A 14142-nucleotide genomic window follows, 5' to 3' on the forward strand; every position below is an offset into this window, starting at 1 on the left:
GTAACATGTAAGCTTTTAATTATATATACTTTAAATATGAACAAGTGGCACTTTCTCATTTATCGGCTAGTTAATGCATTGCATTCAACATCTAAATATTGCACTCATTGTTAACAATCAGCTTCTTATTGCTCGTACTAGTTAAATGAAGACTCCAATTAAGAGAAACAATGTTGATTTAATATAATAAACCGTTAAATATAACGAATAAACTAGCTTCATATTTACACTTGAAAAGACAATGTTTTTTTTAACATTTTAAAAATCACATAAGAATATTTTATTGTAGTTTTCTGAGACTCACACGAACCCAACAAATAATAAATAAAACGATCAAAAAAGGCAAAACAAACTCACTAGCTCAAATTTAACTTAACTGCCAAGTCGCTTTCTTTTTCGATTTTTATTTCTTTACTGAATGCTTTCTTGAGTAACATGTCGATGGCAGCTTCCTCTGAAAAACGAAAGACAAAGTAAGCATCGGAAACAAATAGAAAATGAAAAACCGGGCAAGTGCGAGTCGCGCTCGCGCACCATGGGTCGCGCTATGAGCTAGTACCTGCATACCAAATGTCAAAAGTACCCTTTTGAATCCCAGGTTTTTAATCCCCGGCAATTTGTACCTACAGAAACACATTTTTCCCCGACTTCCCGAAGGAGGTTTTTTTTTAATAACTGTATTCTTAGATTGCGTTGAGTGAGTAGAAGTTTAGATTTTTTCGCTACTCCAAAGAGTACCAAACCGGAGTATTAATTTATTTTCTAAGAATCTACCCAAATGTTATATTTAGTCCGTCCGTTAGATTATCGGAAAATATTGAACAATCAAGCGAAAAATTATAAAGATTAAGCGCGTCAAAATTTGGCAGTGGGGCCGCGACGTTACTCCTTATACGTAGAGTCATTCACGATGACGCGTGCCGTGGTTCTTATTACAATGTCATTAATGTCTAATTTTGACAAAAACACGCGTCTTCGTGGATTGCACTAGGTATAACACGAAATAGTCTGGCGAATGACTCGCACTTTACACTTGTTTGTTATGTTTAGTGCAATGTTTTACCAGAATTTGATAGCATTGTATAATTTGTTATCTTGGTTTGATAAAAATCGAGTACCAACCTGCATTGACGTAATTAAATACTGGACGGCTCAATCATATATAGATTAGAAAAAAATATATATTTTGTTTATCTATACCAGTATTTACCTGTGACTTGAATGGCTATCAGCTGATGCACGATGTGTCTGGCAGTTATCTTAAAGAGATCTCGATTGTCAATCTTCTTCTTTTTATAATACGGCATCAGCAGTTTAACTACCAATCCCGCTAAGTCAACCTTTTCTTTTTTTTCCTCTTTAACAACTTTTTTGTCGCTTTTTTCTTTGTCTGGGTCACTAACTTTTTCTTTGTGTCGCTCTTTATTATGTCTGTGCTCTTTGGATCGACTTAAACTTAACTTACTTCTATCTTTAGAGTGATGATGATGATGATCTGACTTATGTTTGTGATGTGTACGTGATGTTTTAGTCGAGTCACTTGATTCTTTAGCAGGTGTTTCTACCTTAGCTGGTTTTTCTGCGACCACCACTGGTTCCGGTGGGTTTTCCGCAAACATCTTCAGCGCTTGTAATACTTTGTCTGCTTCCTTGCTTAACTGATGTGCTTTGTCTAGTTTCACATCTTCCTCTTCCTGTATAATAGGATTAGAACTGATTGTTGCTGCAGAAGAATTATTGGAGTGATCTTGAGTATTGGCAGAGCTGTTTGCTTCTTTGCTCTCGGAGCAAGAATTCATATTTTCATCAATAACCAGTTCGTTTTCTGATTCGCTGTCTAAGTTGTTCTTCTGAGTCGGAGTTTGATGATTTTTAACGGGTTCTTCAACTTCATCTACTTTTACCTGCGAATTTTCAGTCTTTTTGAGGTGTTTCCTGTCATTGTGTTTCTTACTGTGCCTTTTTATTCGATCTCCAGTGTCGATTTTTTTAGCTTCCTCGCTTTCTTTATCACTTTCAGAAGAATTGCCATCAACATCATAGTTCTCACTGTGTCTTTTTCTCCTGTCATTAATTTTGATTTTTTTAACTTCTTGCTTCCCTCCGTCACTTTCTGTAGATTTGTCGATATCTTCATGTTTCCTACTATGCTTGTCTTTATCACTTTCTGACGATTTGCCACTATCTCCGTGTTTCTTAGTATGTTTATTTTTTCGATCTTCAGAATTATGTTTTTTAGGTTTTTTTGCTCCATCACTTTCCGATGATTTCTTACTGTGCCTTATTTTCTTATCTTCAGCTTTGATCTTCTTAGTTTCAGGTTTTTCTGTGTCACTATCGGAAGACTCCCCAAATAAATCTTTAATTTTTCTTTTGGCCTGCTTTGGGGATTTACTTGGAGATTTTAAGACCATGTCTTTTTTGTCTTTAGTTTTATTATCTGCCTGATTACTTTTGAATTCATCCTTAATACTTTCGCTTTTAGAATGCTTTGAATGCGCTTCTGTATTGCTTTTTTTACTGTCTAGTTTTTCCTTGCTAGGTACACCTTGTAATGTAATATTTATCACAAATGTTTTCGTATTTGATTTTTCTTTTCTCGCGTCCCTTTTAGATTCATTATTATCTTCTGACTCTGAAACTGCTTCTAGTTTCAACGTGGTGTCATTGTGATTGCTTGCAAACTTTTCCTTATTGTCTAACATATCCGTATCCTCTAATTTTAGTGTATCATCACCGGTATCTTTATTATCATCTATAACTAAGCCATCTTCTTCACTTTCATTCGATATGCTGCTACGAGATTCTCGAGATGCTTTTGTAAAGAAACTTTGTAATTTTGTTTGTGAAAGCGGGTCTCTTTTAAACGAGTTTGCTTTTCTTTTCGTCTCTTTGTCTGCTTTTGAAAGGGCTCTCTCCTGATTCGATTCTATAAATAAACACATAGATATAATAAAGTAAGATTGCATCAAAGACTGATTCTGTGGCAGGCGCAAAACGGAATATCGCTTCATCTCAAGTATGTATCTGATTCTCACACTATATGTAATATCGGGAAACAAGTTTGTTATCTAGGAGCTATAATTTTAACCCCGACTCAATATACCGCGCGGGTGGTCTATTTATTTATATGGGTCAGTGCGGGTAACTCCGAAACTATAAATCATACATATAAAGATCAGTTATAACTAAGGAACTATGTCATCGTTGTCAAGAAAAACTAGCTTACCTACGAAAATTTCATTGGTGTTTGTGAATTTCTCAATCCGCGATGGGACCGCGTGGCAACTACAGCCTAAGCCCCCTCATTGTGAGAGGCCTGTATCCTGAATTGGGACATATAGGCCGAGACGATGATGATGATGACATTTCAGTCACCGAGACTAGGTCTGTCTGTTCGTTAAATCTTGAAAGTTGAATCTGACTCACTCAGAAATCAGCCGAGGAAACTGAACCACGTACCAGGGTGGAACCTTTGTACTACTGATGTCATGTTGACATCCCATACATTTGCCAAAGAAATCATAGCGAAATTGATTAGGAACCCTGGTGCGTGATTCAGTTTCCTCGACTGTACGTTGAATGACGAAGCTAGTTAACAGAACGTAGTCAGCAAAAGCTATTGTAATATATATTTTTTAATCTGTGAACACGGGTTTTTTGTCACTCAAACCGATGACGTGGTTCCTTAAAACAGATCCATCTTATAGTTCTAAATTTTACTTAGGGGCTGTTTCACCATCCATTGATTAGTGTTAACTGGCGGTTAGGTGTGATGCCGTCTCTTTTTGTTTTGTTCGAATAGACGGGGACGGCATCACATTTAACCGTCGGTTAACGCTAATCAATGGATGGTGAAACAGCCCTTACCCTTTTAAATGAGCTACTCTGTATACACTTAGCGTTACAATTAACAAGTATAATAGACAAAATAGTGAATATAGTTTGTACATACCTCTCTCTAATTCCGCTGCTGTTATAAAACCACCCAGTTGTAAAGATTTCTCCTTCTTGGATTCTTCAAATTCCTTCACAAATTCTCTAAGAGTATTGCGTTTTTTTGGTTCATAACTTTTGAGCGCTGGATAAAGACCCTCATGTGTTTTAATCGCTGTTATCTACAATGCAATGAATTACTTAATTAATTAAGCAGTTTATTAGTTATTTGTGTCGTCACAAAATGCAAATATCATCTATCTATCTTTAAACGAGCAATTCTTGTATATATATTTCGGGGATTTTGACAACGGCTCCAACGATTTCGATGAAATTTAGTACGTAGAGGTTTTCGGGGATGAGAATTCGATTAAGCTTGGTCTTATCTCTGGGAAAACGCTTGTTATCGAGTTTTAGCCCGAGCGGAGCTCGGTCGCCCAGATATTCATTAATAAAATCGGATGATGAGTGTAACGTGTAATGTAGGATTACGTGTAATTTAGCGCCAACAGTAGACGGCACACGAACTCAATGCGAATCGTGTGACGCGAATCTTTTTGAAAAGCCGTTTCACTATTTGCTAATATGCCACGACAGAAGGTCGTGATAGCTGGTGCTGCTTTTATTTGTATGTATTTATTAACTGAAGACCGGATGGAACGTCGTTGGTGGAGAACTACGTTGTTAGAAGGAGATCTTCATTACCTGCGATACTAAAATCTCAACAAATAAGTGGCCAACATAAAAAAATTACCCGGATGTCGCCTACTGGTTTCGAATATTTTTCAATGTTTTTTAATCTGTGTTTTTGGATCCCAATATAACAAGTTTTTCTTGATACGAACTGATAAATTCAAGCAATTTGCTCTTCGCTCCACATCATAAACGTCCACATGAAACAACCGTCACAAACGCCGTCCAAACGAATACTGCGAGCGCCAGTGAGCGCCTTTGTGTTCGCGCTAAAAACCGACAGCCGCTGGATCATTACGAGCGCCGGCGCGAGCGTTACATGTAATGCTCGTAGTGGCGTCCACACACAGAATTCTTGTTACATTACACGTTACACTCGTCTGGACCCGGCTTTAGAGCATTTGTAAATCACAGAACAAACGTATTACAGTATAACTAGACTATTAATGTAGCTGTAAACGAGTTCCGACACGTCGGTTTTCTTTGTTTTCCTGAAGATTTCAATGAGAGAAAAAGAACACCGAACTGAGCGCCAACGAGTAGCGCGGCGATCAACGGAGCTTCGAGCGTATTATCTGTTCATTGCGCGGCCAAGACGCTAACCGCACAAAGGTTACCTGGCAGCACACGCAATGAACAGAGTAAACGCTCGCCGCGCTGCCCGCTGGCGTTCAGTTCGCAGAACCTTCAAACAACGATGAATATTCAAATAATCAAAGTTGGGTCGTACTAGTTTAATTCAGTTTACCTCAGTTAATTCTTGAGTGAGGTACACGTACATAGCATTGCGTAATAACTAGCTAACTACGAACAATTAGCCGAGTTCCTGCCTGAGGTAGGTAAGACAGCTTTTAATTTCAATTTTGAGCGCCGTGCCGTTAAGAGTTACATCGGGTAATTCAGGATACGAGCAGGACTAACATTACATCCTGAGTCTATCGTTCACAATCATATTTATGTAAGTAAAACCCCCACAACCTTAACTGCAGTGACCATGAAAAAAGGCGTCAATATCAGTAATATTGGTACGATTTAGTAGCCTAGAAGTAACGGAATCCGGTAGGGTCGGTTCTGCTCACGTCTGCCGAATCACCCTGAATTACCACGCTGCGTCTATATTGTATTGTGAGTCCTTACCGTCTTGACAATAGCCCGTCTGTACAGACTGATGACGGTAGAAGCGGAGAAGGCCTCATATTCCATGTCGGCAGCGCACTGCTCTACGTCTAGCGCGGATAGTGGCCGGTCTGGCTCCTCCACACCTTTCATGCGCGACAGATTCGCAGCGAGTGCGTCTTTGATTAAAGAAAGGTGGCTTTCACGAGTGACTACTGTCAAACCTGTCACCTGAAAGAATAAACATAGGTAGGTACATTTTACATTACATGAATAAAATAGTCATTGTACAAGGAATTTACGCCTTATGTCTTTTTTACTTGGTCCGAGTAATAGCTATATCGAATACGGTATTTTTGTCTACTTTTTTAATATAAATAGATAATCATTTATTTTTTAAACTGTGCAGTTTTATCGCCTTAAAAAATAGAAAATGGCTAATTTATTGAATCAGGCGTTACTTTGCGGAGGTCCATATCAATGGACTCAAAGAATTTCTTTGCTTACCCAAATTCTTTTAGTTCATTATTAGAAAATGGCTATCAAATCGGTGGAGTTTTGTTGTTATTAAGCTTGCCAATGCGAGATATCGAATGGAAAATATTTTTTAAGCTATCTTCTAATACCATGCAGGCAGCAATTTACCGGAATGTGCAAGTATAGCTGCATTGCCGCAAAATGTCGGTAGCTATTCAGAAGGAGTTTTTTCTTAATCATATCCAATAGAACCAACCTTTGTGCCAGTACTTTCAGCAGCCAAGCATTTGGCAAACTTAGCAGATTGCGAGTCGTCGCTGCCCCTCCGGTCTTTACCGGCGTTCTTCTTGCGGTTGGCGAATTCTTTGATTATGAGGTCGCGTGTTTCCTGCGCCACGCGGCGACGGGTGTCTTCGCCGTCGGAACCGCTGTCCTCGCCAGTGTAGGCTTCCATCTCTCTGAGGGTCAGGTAGGTATATTAATGAGACTATCAGTTGTGCAAGTGCGCCTCCTGATATACATACTCGTAAAAACGATTTGAAAGGCACACAAATGTAACACAAAGAAATATCAAAAAGGGGAAAGTATTTTACAATAAAATATGACCAGTACAAAAATAGAAAATTTACATTATAAGTCACACGTTATTAGGTAAAGCTCTACTCGGGACTGTGTCGCCGGAAGGGATGGGACTTTTCTTCTTGAACGGCCTTCTGGACAATTTACATCCGCCGCGCCCTTCCACGCGCCGGTGTGCTGATGTTTTAACACTATTGCCAACGCGCGGAACCGACTGCGGCTAAAGGGGTAGTGGTTTTATCTAGCTGCGGGCCACAGTTAAAAAATACTTGAACGGACCAAGGTCTTAAGTAGGTATATACGGCAGTAGCCTGGCGTAAAATTTTCCGGTAGATAACTCGGAGCAAAAATAGACATTACTTGAAAACGGTGAGTGAAGATTGAAGAAAGGACGGATCTTAAGTGTGGGCGAGTGATGAAAATTAAGAAACCCGGTGGAAATCGTGTTAATACCGCTCCACGTTGCTGACACATTGTTACTGTGACGTGTAATAAATAGTAACGTATGTGTTGTTGTAACGGATATGCTGTCCACGGCGGTGGACGCACATGGCGCGACGCTGGTGCTGCGCGGGCAGTACCCACCTCTGCTGGCCCGGGCGGCCGTCCCCGTACAGCGCGCCGGGCTCCACGGCGGTGGACAGCAGCCCGCCCTGCAGCCGCGCGCACATGGCGCGACGCTGGTGCTGCGCGGGCAGTACCCACCTCTGCTGGCCCGGGCGGCCGTCCCCGTACAGCGCGCCGGGCTCCACGGCGGTGGACAGCAGCCCGCCCTGCAGCCGCGCGCACTTGGCGCGACGCTGGTGCTGCGCGGGCAGTACCCACCTCTGCTGGCCCGGGCGGTCGTCCCCGTACAGCGCGCCGGGCTCCACGGCGGTGGACAGCAGCCCGCCCTGCAGCCGCGCGCACATGGCGCGACGCTGGTGCTGCGCGGGCAGTACCCACCTCTGCTGGCCCGGCGGCCGTCCCCGTACAGCGCGCCGGGCTCCACGGCGGTGGACAGCAGCCCGCCCTGCAGCCGCGCGCACTTGGCGCGACGCTGGTGCTGCGCGGGCAGTACCCACCTCTGCTGGCCCGGGCGGCCGTCCCCGTACAGCGCGCCGGGCTCCACGGCGGTGGACAGCAGCCCGCCCTGCAGCCGCGCGCACATGGCGCGACGCTGGTGCTGCGCGGGCAGTACCCACCTCTGCTGGCCCGGGCGGCCGTCCCCGTACAGCGCGCCGGGCTCCACGGCGGTGGACAGCAGCCCGCCCTGCAGCCGCGCGCACATGGCGCGACGCTGGTGCTGCGCGGGCAGTACCCACCTCTGCTGGCCCGGGCGGCCGTCCCCGTACAGCGCGCCGGGCTCCACGGCGGTGGACAGCAGCCCGCCCTGCAGCCGCGCGCACTTGGCGCGACGCTGGTGCTGCGCGGGCAGTACCCACCTCTGCTGGCCCGGGCGGCCGTCCCCGTACAGCGCGCCGGGCTCCACGGCGGTGGACAGCAGCCCGCCCTGCAGCCGCGCGCACTTGGCGCGACGCTGGTGCTGCGCGGGCAGTACCCACCTCTGCTGGCCCGGGCGGCCGTCCCCGTACAGCGCGCCGGGCTCCACGGCGGTGGACAGCAGCCCGCCCTGCAGCCGCGCGCACATGGCGCGACGCTGGTGCTGCGCGGGCAGTACCCACCTCTGCTGGCCCGGGCGGCCGTCCCCGTACAGCGCGCCGGGCTCCACGGCGGTGGACAGCAGCCCGCCCTGCAGCCGCGCGCACTTGGCGCGACGCTGGTGCTGCGCGGGCAGTACCCACCTCTGCTGGCCCGGGCGGCCGTCCCCGTACAGCGCGCCGGGCTCCACGGCGGTGGACAGCAGCCCGCCCTGCAGCCGCGCGCACTTGGCGCGACGCTGGTGCTGCGCGGGCAGTACCCACCTCTGCTGGCCCGGGCGGCCGTCCCCGTACAGCGCGCCGGGCTCCACGGCGGTGGACAGCAGCCCGCCCTGCAGCCGCGCGCACTTGGCGCGACGCTGGTGCTGCGCGGGCAGTACCCACCTCTGCTGGCCCGGGCGGCCGTCCCCGTACAGCGCGCCGGCTCCACGGCGGTGGACAGCAGCCCGCCCTGCAGCCGCGCGCACTTGGCGCGACGCTGGTGCTGCGCGGGCAGTACCCACCTCTGCTGGCCCGGGCGGCCGTCCCCGTACAGCGCGCCGGGCTCCACGGCGGTGGACAGCAGCCCGCCCTGCAGCCGCGCGCACTTGGCGCGACGCTGGTGCTGCGCGGGCAGTACCCACCTCTGCTGGCCCGGGCGGCCGTCCCCGTACAGCGCGCGGGCTCCACGGCGGTGGACAGCAGCCGCCCTGCAGCCGCGCGCACATGGCGCGACGCTGGTGCTGCGCGGGCAGTACCCACCTCTGCTGGCCCGGGCGGCCGTCCCCGTACAGCGCGCCGGGCTCCACGGCGGTGGACAGCAGCCCGCCCTGCAGCCGCGCGCACATGGCGCGACGCTGGTGCTGCTCGAGCGCGCGCCGCACGCCGCGCGCGTCCGCGCACACGTCACAGCGCGCCGCGCATGCTGGCGTCTCCTCGCCGAAGAACTCCGCGAACGTTTTGTGACGACATCTAAGAGAGACGTATATATTTTAATACAAAGCTGATTGGACTCCACCCCACCCGTCATCGCAAAACCTCCTGGTCATCGTCAGCCGAAAGATATTCAAAGTCATAATATAATAAGCACTTTTGAATGTCAAAAAATCTACCACCATTTCGGAAAAACCTCTCCTGAGAAGAATCCGGCAAGAAGCTCATTCATTTGACAATTTCGTTGAATGTAACCAAAGAGATGCATTGCACTATAACATTTCCTGCGTGACTGACGGATATGCTAATAGTGCAACCCGAACCTGCCCAGTGAACTGCCAGCCTGAGAGGGCCAATGTGCAGCGTGACATACGTTGGAGACGAAAAAAAATTGAAGTCGCGTTTACTGTAGCGTTTTAGGGGACATCTGTAAACGTTTCCAAATTCTGGAACACAGACTCACTTGACTTCTTCGCAGTACTTGACCATGACATCAAAACTCTTGCATGCATTCTTGCAGCGTTGCTTCTGCTCGGGCGTCTTAGCGCGCGCGAGCTCCGTCTTGAGCAGAAAGCCGACTGTGTTCCGTTCGCTGAGGCAGTAATATATCCGGCAGAATGCTGGCTTGCCGTCGCGCCCTGCACGGCCCGATTCCTGCAAGAAAAAATATATATAATAAAACAATCCAAACCCGTGACTTATGTGCACGGTCGTAATCGCAATCGTGAGCGACGGAGGTCTAAGAGATCTTGCACTTAGAAATTTTCTTGCTTTCTTCTCTACTTAAACTACATCCTCTTGTACCCAGTGCCAGTGTGCCATCAGAGAATCTCATAAAACCTTCACCACGTCCAAATTAGGCCTCTCTGCTACTAGTTTCACTAATCATTCACATATTTTTGAAAAAAGTAGGTAGATTGAAAACTGACAGATTTTCTAAACTTTCTGCTACATCAATATAGACCAATTTCTATCAAGGTGCAAAGCGTCGGTGATACTGCAATACCGCGTAACTAGCATTTTCCATAAGGTACAATTTTCACTGCACTAACAGTACTGACACTGTACTGTTCTGACATTGAAAACTATACCTTATGGAAAATGCTAGTTACGCGGTATTGCAGTATCACCGACGAAAAGACTCAACTGCATTGGTTTTAAACTCTCTCAAAAAACTGTCCATTGCAATGATAAAAAAGTATAACCTGGTAGTAGGCGGCTACGTTCTGGGCGACGCCCCAATGCGCGACGGCTCGCACGCCGGCTTTGTCGACGCCCATCCCGAAGGAGACCGTCGCGCACACGCACGGTACCTCGCCGCGCGACCAGCGCTCTTGCGCAGAAATACGCTCGCTGGCCTTCATACCTACACAGTGATACTGGTTAGCAAAAACCTGATTTCAAATAAAAAAACCGCATTCAAATCGGTCCACCCGTTCAAGAGGTACGGTGCCACAGACAGACACACATAGCGGTCAAACTTATAACACCCCTCTTTTTGCATCGGGGGTTAAAAACCTGTTTTATTGCTCTTTTGAGACCTGTATTTCAGTCTTAGTCCGAAAGGTATTGAACCACATTCTTAACTCCCTTGACAACAGAGACATGCATGCTATAATATACTTGAGCACTTTGGCTGCTCCATTACGTTTGACACTGACTGTATTATTAGTAGAAATCTTCAAATAGCCTGCCCAATATACTAAATTTATGATAAAATATGTTTCATTCTATTATCAGACCGGTGAAGGTCGATTTATGTTCGGATCTTAGACCATATTATGAAAAAACAAGAAATAATAAAGAAAGCTGTCAGATATCTTATTTAACCTCGTCCTGCCCAAGCCATTTATAGGAAGTTCCGGATTCTGCCCAGTATTCTTAATGAAGCACACTTTTATTTTAGTAGGTTCTGCCCAAGACAATTTTTGTTGAAATGAAGGTGTTAAAGGCAAGTAGGTTTTTTTTAATATATTTTTTTAGGATGTAAGTACTATGTACATGATAGAATGAGCTGTTTTGGAGTCAATATCTTTTGTTCTTTTTTAAGAACATTGGGCAGAATTGCCGTAGTCACCTTTCATTATATTGTCATTTATATAATTAACTTTAGTAATATACTTTATTGTTTATTTATCTTTTTTGGACAAAAAAACCAATTTATTGAATTTTAAAGCTTTTTTTTGTAATACAAAGTTTAAATCAACAAAAACCATAAAATAACTAATTGCTTCTTGCAGGTAAAGACCATACTTAAGAATAAAACTTAAACAAAGAGACGACTGAAACATTGAGGGTCAATATACTAATAATCTTTGTCATAATCATCAAGCGGAATAAAATATCTAAGGTTTAAATCTCTCAATACATTTTTGAACTGTCAATAAACCATTACTAATAACAAATAAACTTTTAAAGCATTGACTGCATATTAGATAGTATCTAATAGATACCTTATGTTACTCCCATAATTTACGATAAATTTAATGACACCTCATATCAAAAAATGTTTTAAGTGCAAGGGTGTGCGAAAGAAATAGACTAACCAACATAGATTCTTACATAAAATTGCAAAATAGCACTCCTTTCTCTTCTTCACTTAAGTAATAATTTAACTTATCTCTAGTGGGCTCTGCCCAATGTGATTTAAAAAGGACAAAATTCTAAAAGTTGACATAATAATTCAGATAAATCCAGCTTAGCAAAAATAAAAACTTTACCACAAATTAGAACTGCTAGGCTTCTATTTGGTATAATCTCATTTAAAAATCACATAATCGCCATTCTTGAATTGTGACGTGTCGCTGATCAGCAAATCATAAGCAAGATCAATAAAATCTCTTAAGAAACTCTTGGCCTGTACTCCAATTAATCAGAAACGAGCAAAATAAATCGCAAACTACAAAAAGTTTGACCAGCAGGTGGCAAATTCGAATATGTGATTTGTAAATATGCTGGGGAACCACTAAATCTAATGTGTTCTTTATTGAGAACATTGAGCAGGACGAGGATAAATCAAAATGTGTTTAGTAAAACTATCAAGTTTTGCTGTTTTTTTTTCATGCATAGTTTACTAAAATAAACACCTCCATGATATGATAATGATGGTAAGCCTCTCTTGTTCAACATGTGTGATATTTCCTCAGTTTGATCTCTTGTTCTACAATAAACAATAACAGCATTCTTGTCTTTCTGAAATAAAACAATGTTAAATGTTAATAAAATAAAATGATAATTTAAATTGGCCTAGCTTGTTTTTTTTTTGTAAATTTGATGCTTACTAATTTAACATTCTCCTCTTCCTTCAGACTCTTCTTCAAAAATTCAGTCAAATGTCCTATTTCATCATCTATACAATTTTGGTACACAACATCGTAAAACAAATTCTTTCTAAAACTAGGAGTTTTGAATTGTGCCACAGGAGTGAGTAGCTTGAGGTTTGATAGGATGTCTTTGGTGACTTCTGCGCTGGCCGTAGCAGTGAGTGCAACCCAAGTCACAGATTTATATTGCTCTCTAAGGTCCCCTAATTTCAAATAATCTGGACGAAAGTCATGCCCCCACTCACTGACGCAGTGAGCTTCATCCACAACAACATATGACACCTTCTTGTACTTAATAAGGTGCTCCATTAATGACTTAAAAGTTCCTGTGGCAGCTTGTTCAGGTGTCACATACAGGAACCTTGTGCTGGGTTTCATACTTTTTAAATCATTTAAGACTCTTTCTCTGTCCTTTGTAGTCATTTTGGAATTGATAGATTCTGCTGTGATTTTGTACTTGGTCAGGTGGTCGATTTGATCTTTGATGAGGGCCAGCAGTGGGGAGAAAACAATCGCCACTTTGTTGTCCTGCAACATTGCAGGCAGTTGGAAGCACAGGGACTTCCCTGACCCTGTGGGCATGGATACATACACATCATGGACACCTGGAAAAGAATAGACAAATTTATATGAAGTATAAGTATTATTTATATATTTCCTTACAAGTAGAGTTACATTATTAGCAAATTCCATAAACAAACACTTTTGGAAGAAAATATTTAAAGGTGAGTAATGTTTTGTAGATGCAGAACAGCAAAGCATCAGCATACAACAGACCAATAATAAAACTTTGTGAATTCAAGGATTCTCTAATAAATAAGGTACTTAGTCGGAAATTGTACACCTATAGGTACAGTTAGTGTTAAAAAAATATGTAATAAGTTCGCAGTAGTAGCTCTTTTATTCATATTTATTCATTTACATTTCTAGAGAAAACAAAAATACCATAAAAGAAAGTGCGACGTTATCGTCACAGATTCTCATTTCAAATTTGGCAGCACTGTTATAACACGACTATTTTACATTGTGATTCCTCTCGTTCAATACGAGATCATTGTATTCTTACCAAATATAGCAGTATTAAAATTATTGCGTGTTATGTTTGATGTTTATTTATATAATAACACACGTTATAGATAATTTACAGTTGCCATGGCTTACCTCTTGCTATAGCTCTCACAGCTCGCTCTTGCAATTCACTTTTAAATTTACGGTGTCCAAAAAACTGCGACAATTTGTCTAATACGTTATCCATATCGAAGACTTTCTTTTTGACGCATCGAAGTCACAGGTATTTCACTAACTTTTAAACAAACTACACAGTTAATTGTGTTGACATCGCAACACATATTTTATTGAAATGTATTTCTCGTATTTTCAACAATAATAATAATAACAATTGGCCAAAACAACCTCAAAACGTTCACTGACATTTGCTAACGAACGGCGAAATCCAACAGCCGCCC

The 14142-nt window shown here is 43.8% G+C and overlaps 1 protein-coding gene across 1 annotated transcript; it reads right to left on the reverse strand.

The window, feature by feature from the left end:
* Position 1: 1 nt before the first annotated feature.
* Positions 2–14130, reverse strand: LOC141431910 (uncharacterized). The gene is made up of 11 exons (XM_074093201.1): positions 13838–14130; positions 12635–13281; positions 12440–12545; positions 10559–10719; positions 9817–10007; positions 9183–9392; positions 6479–6680; positions 5767–5976; positions 3956–4118; positions 1211–2929; positions 2–454 (listed from the first exon to the last, which is right to left on the reverse strand). Exons 1-11 carry the CDS (start codon positions 13929–13931, stop codon positions 357–359), a joined length of 3801 nt encoding a protein of 1266 aa, XP_073949302.1. The 5' UTR covers positions 13932–14130; the 3' UTR covers positions 2–356.
* Between the last annotated feature and the right edge of the window lie 12 nt (positions 14131–14142).

The sequence above is a fragment of the Choristoneura fumiferana genome, chromosome 10 (assembly GCF_025370935.1).
Source record: "Choristoneura fumiferana chromosome 10, NRCan_CFum_1, whole genome shotgun sequence".
Lineage (NCBI taxonomy): Eukaryota > Metazoa > Arthropoda > Insecta > Lepidoptera > Tortricidae > Choristoneura > Choristoneura fumiferana.

What these genes read in the sequence shown, in the direction of transcription:
- LOC141431910 (XM_074093201.1), bottom strand. Translation starts at nt 13,931, where the DNA reads ATGGATAACGTATTAGACAAATTGTCGCAGTTTTTTGGACACCGTAAA. An exon ending in ACGTAGCCGCCTACTACCAG is followed by an intron (nt 10,008 to 10,558) that starts GTTATACTTTTT and finishes TTTTTCTTGCAG; the next exon opens with GAATCGGGCCGTGCAGGGCG. An exon ending in AAGTACTGCGAAGAAGTCAA is followed by an intron (nt 9,393 to 9,816) that starts GTGAGTCTGTGT and finishes CGTCTCTCTTAG; the next exon opens with ATGTCGTCACAAAACGTTCG.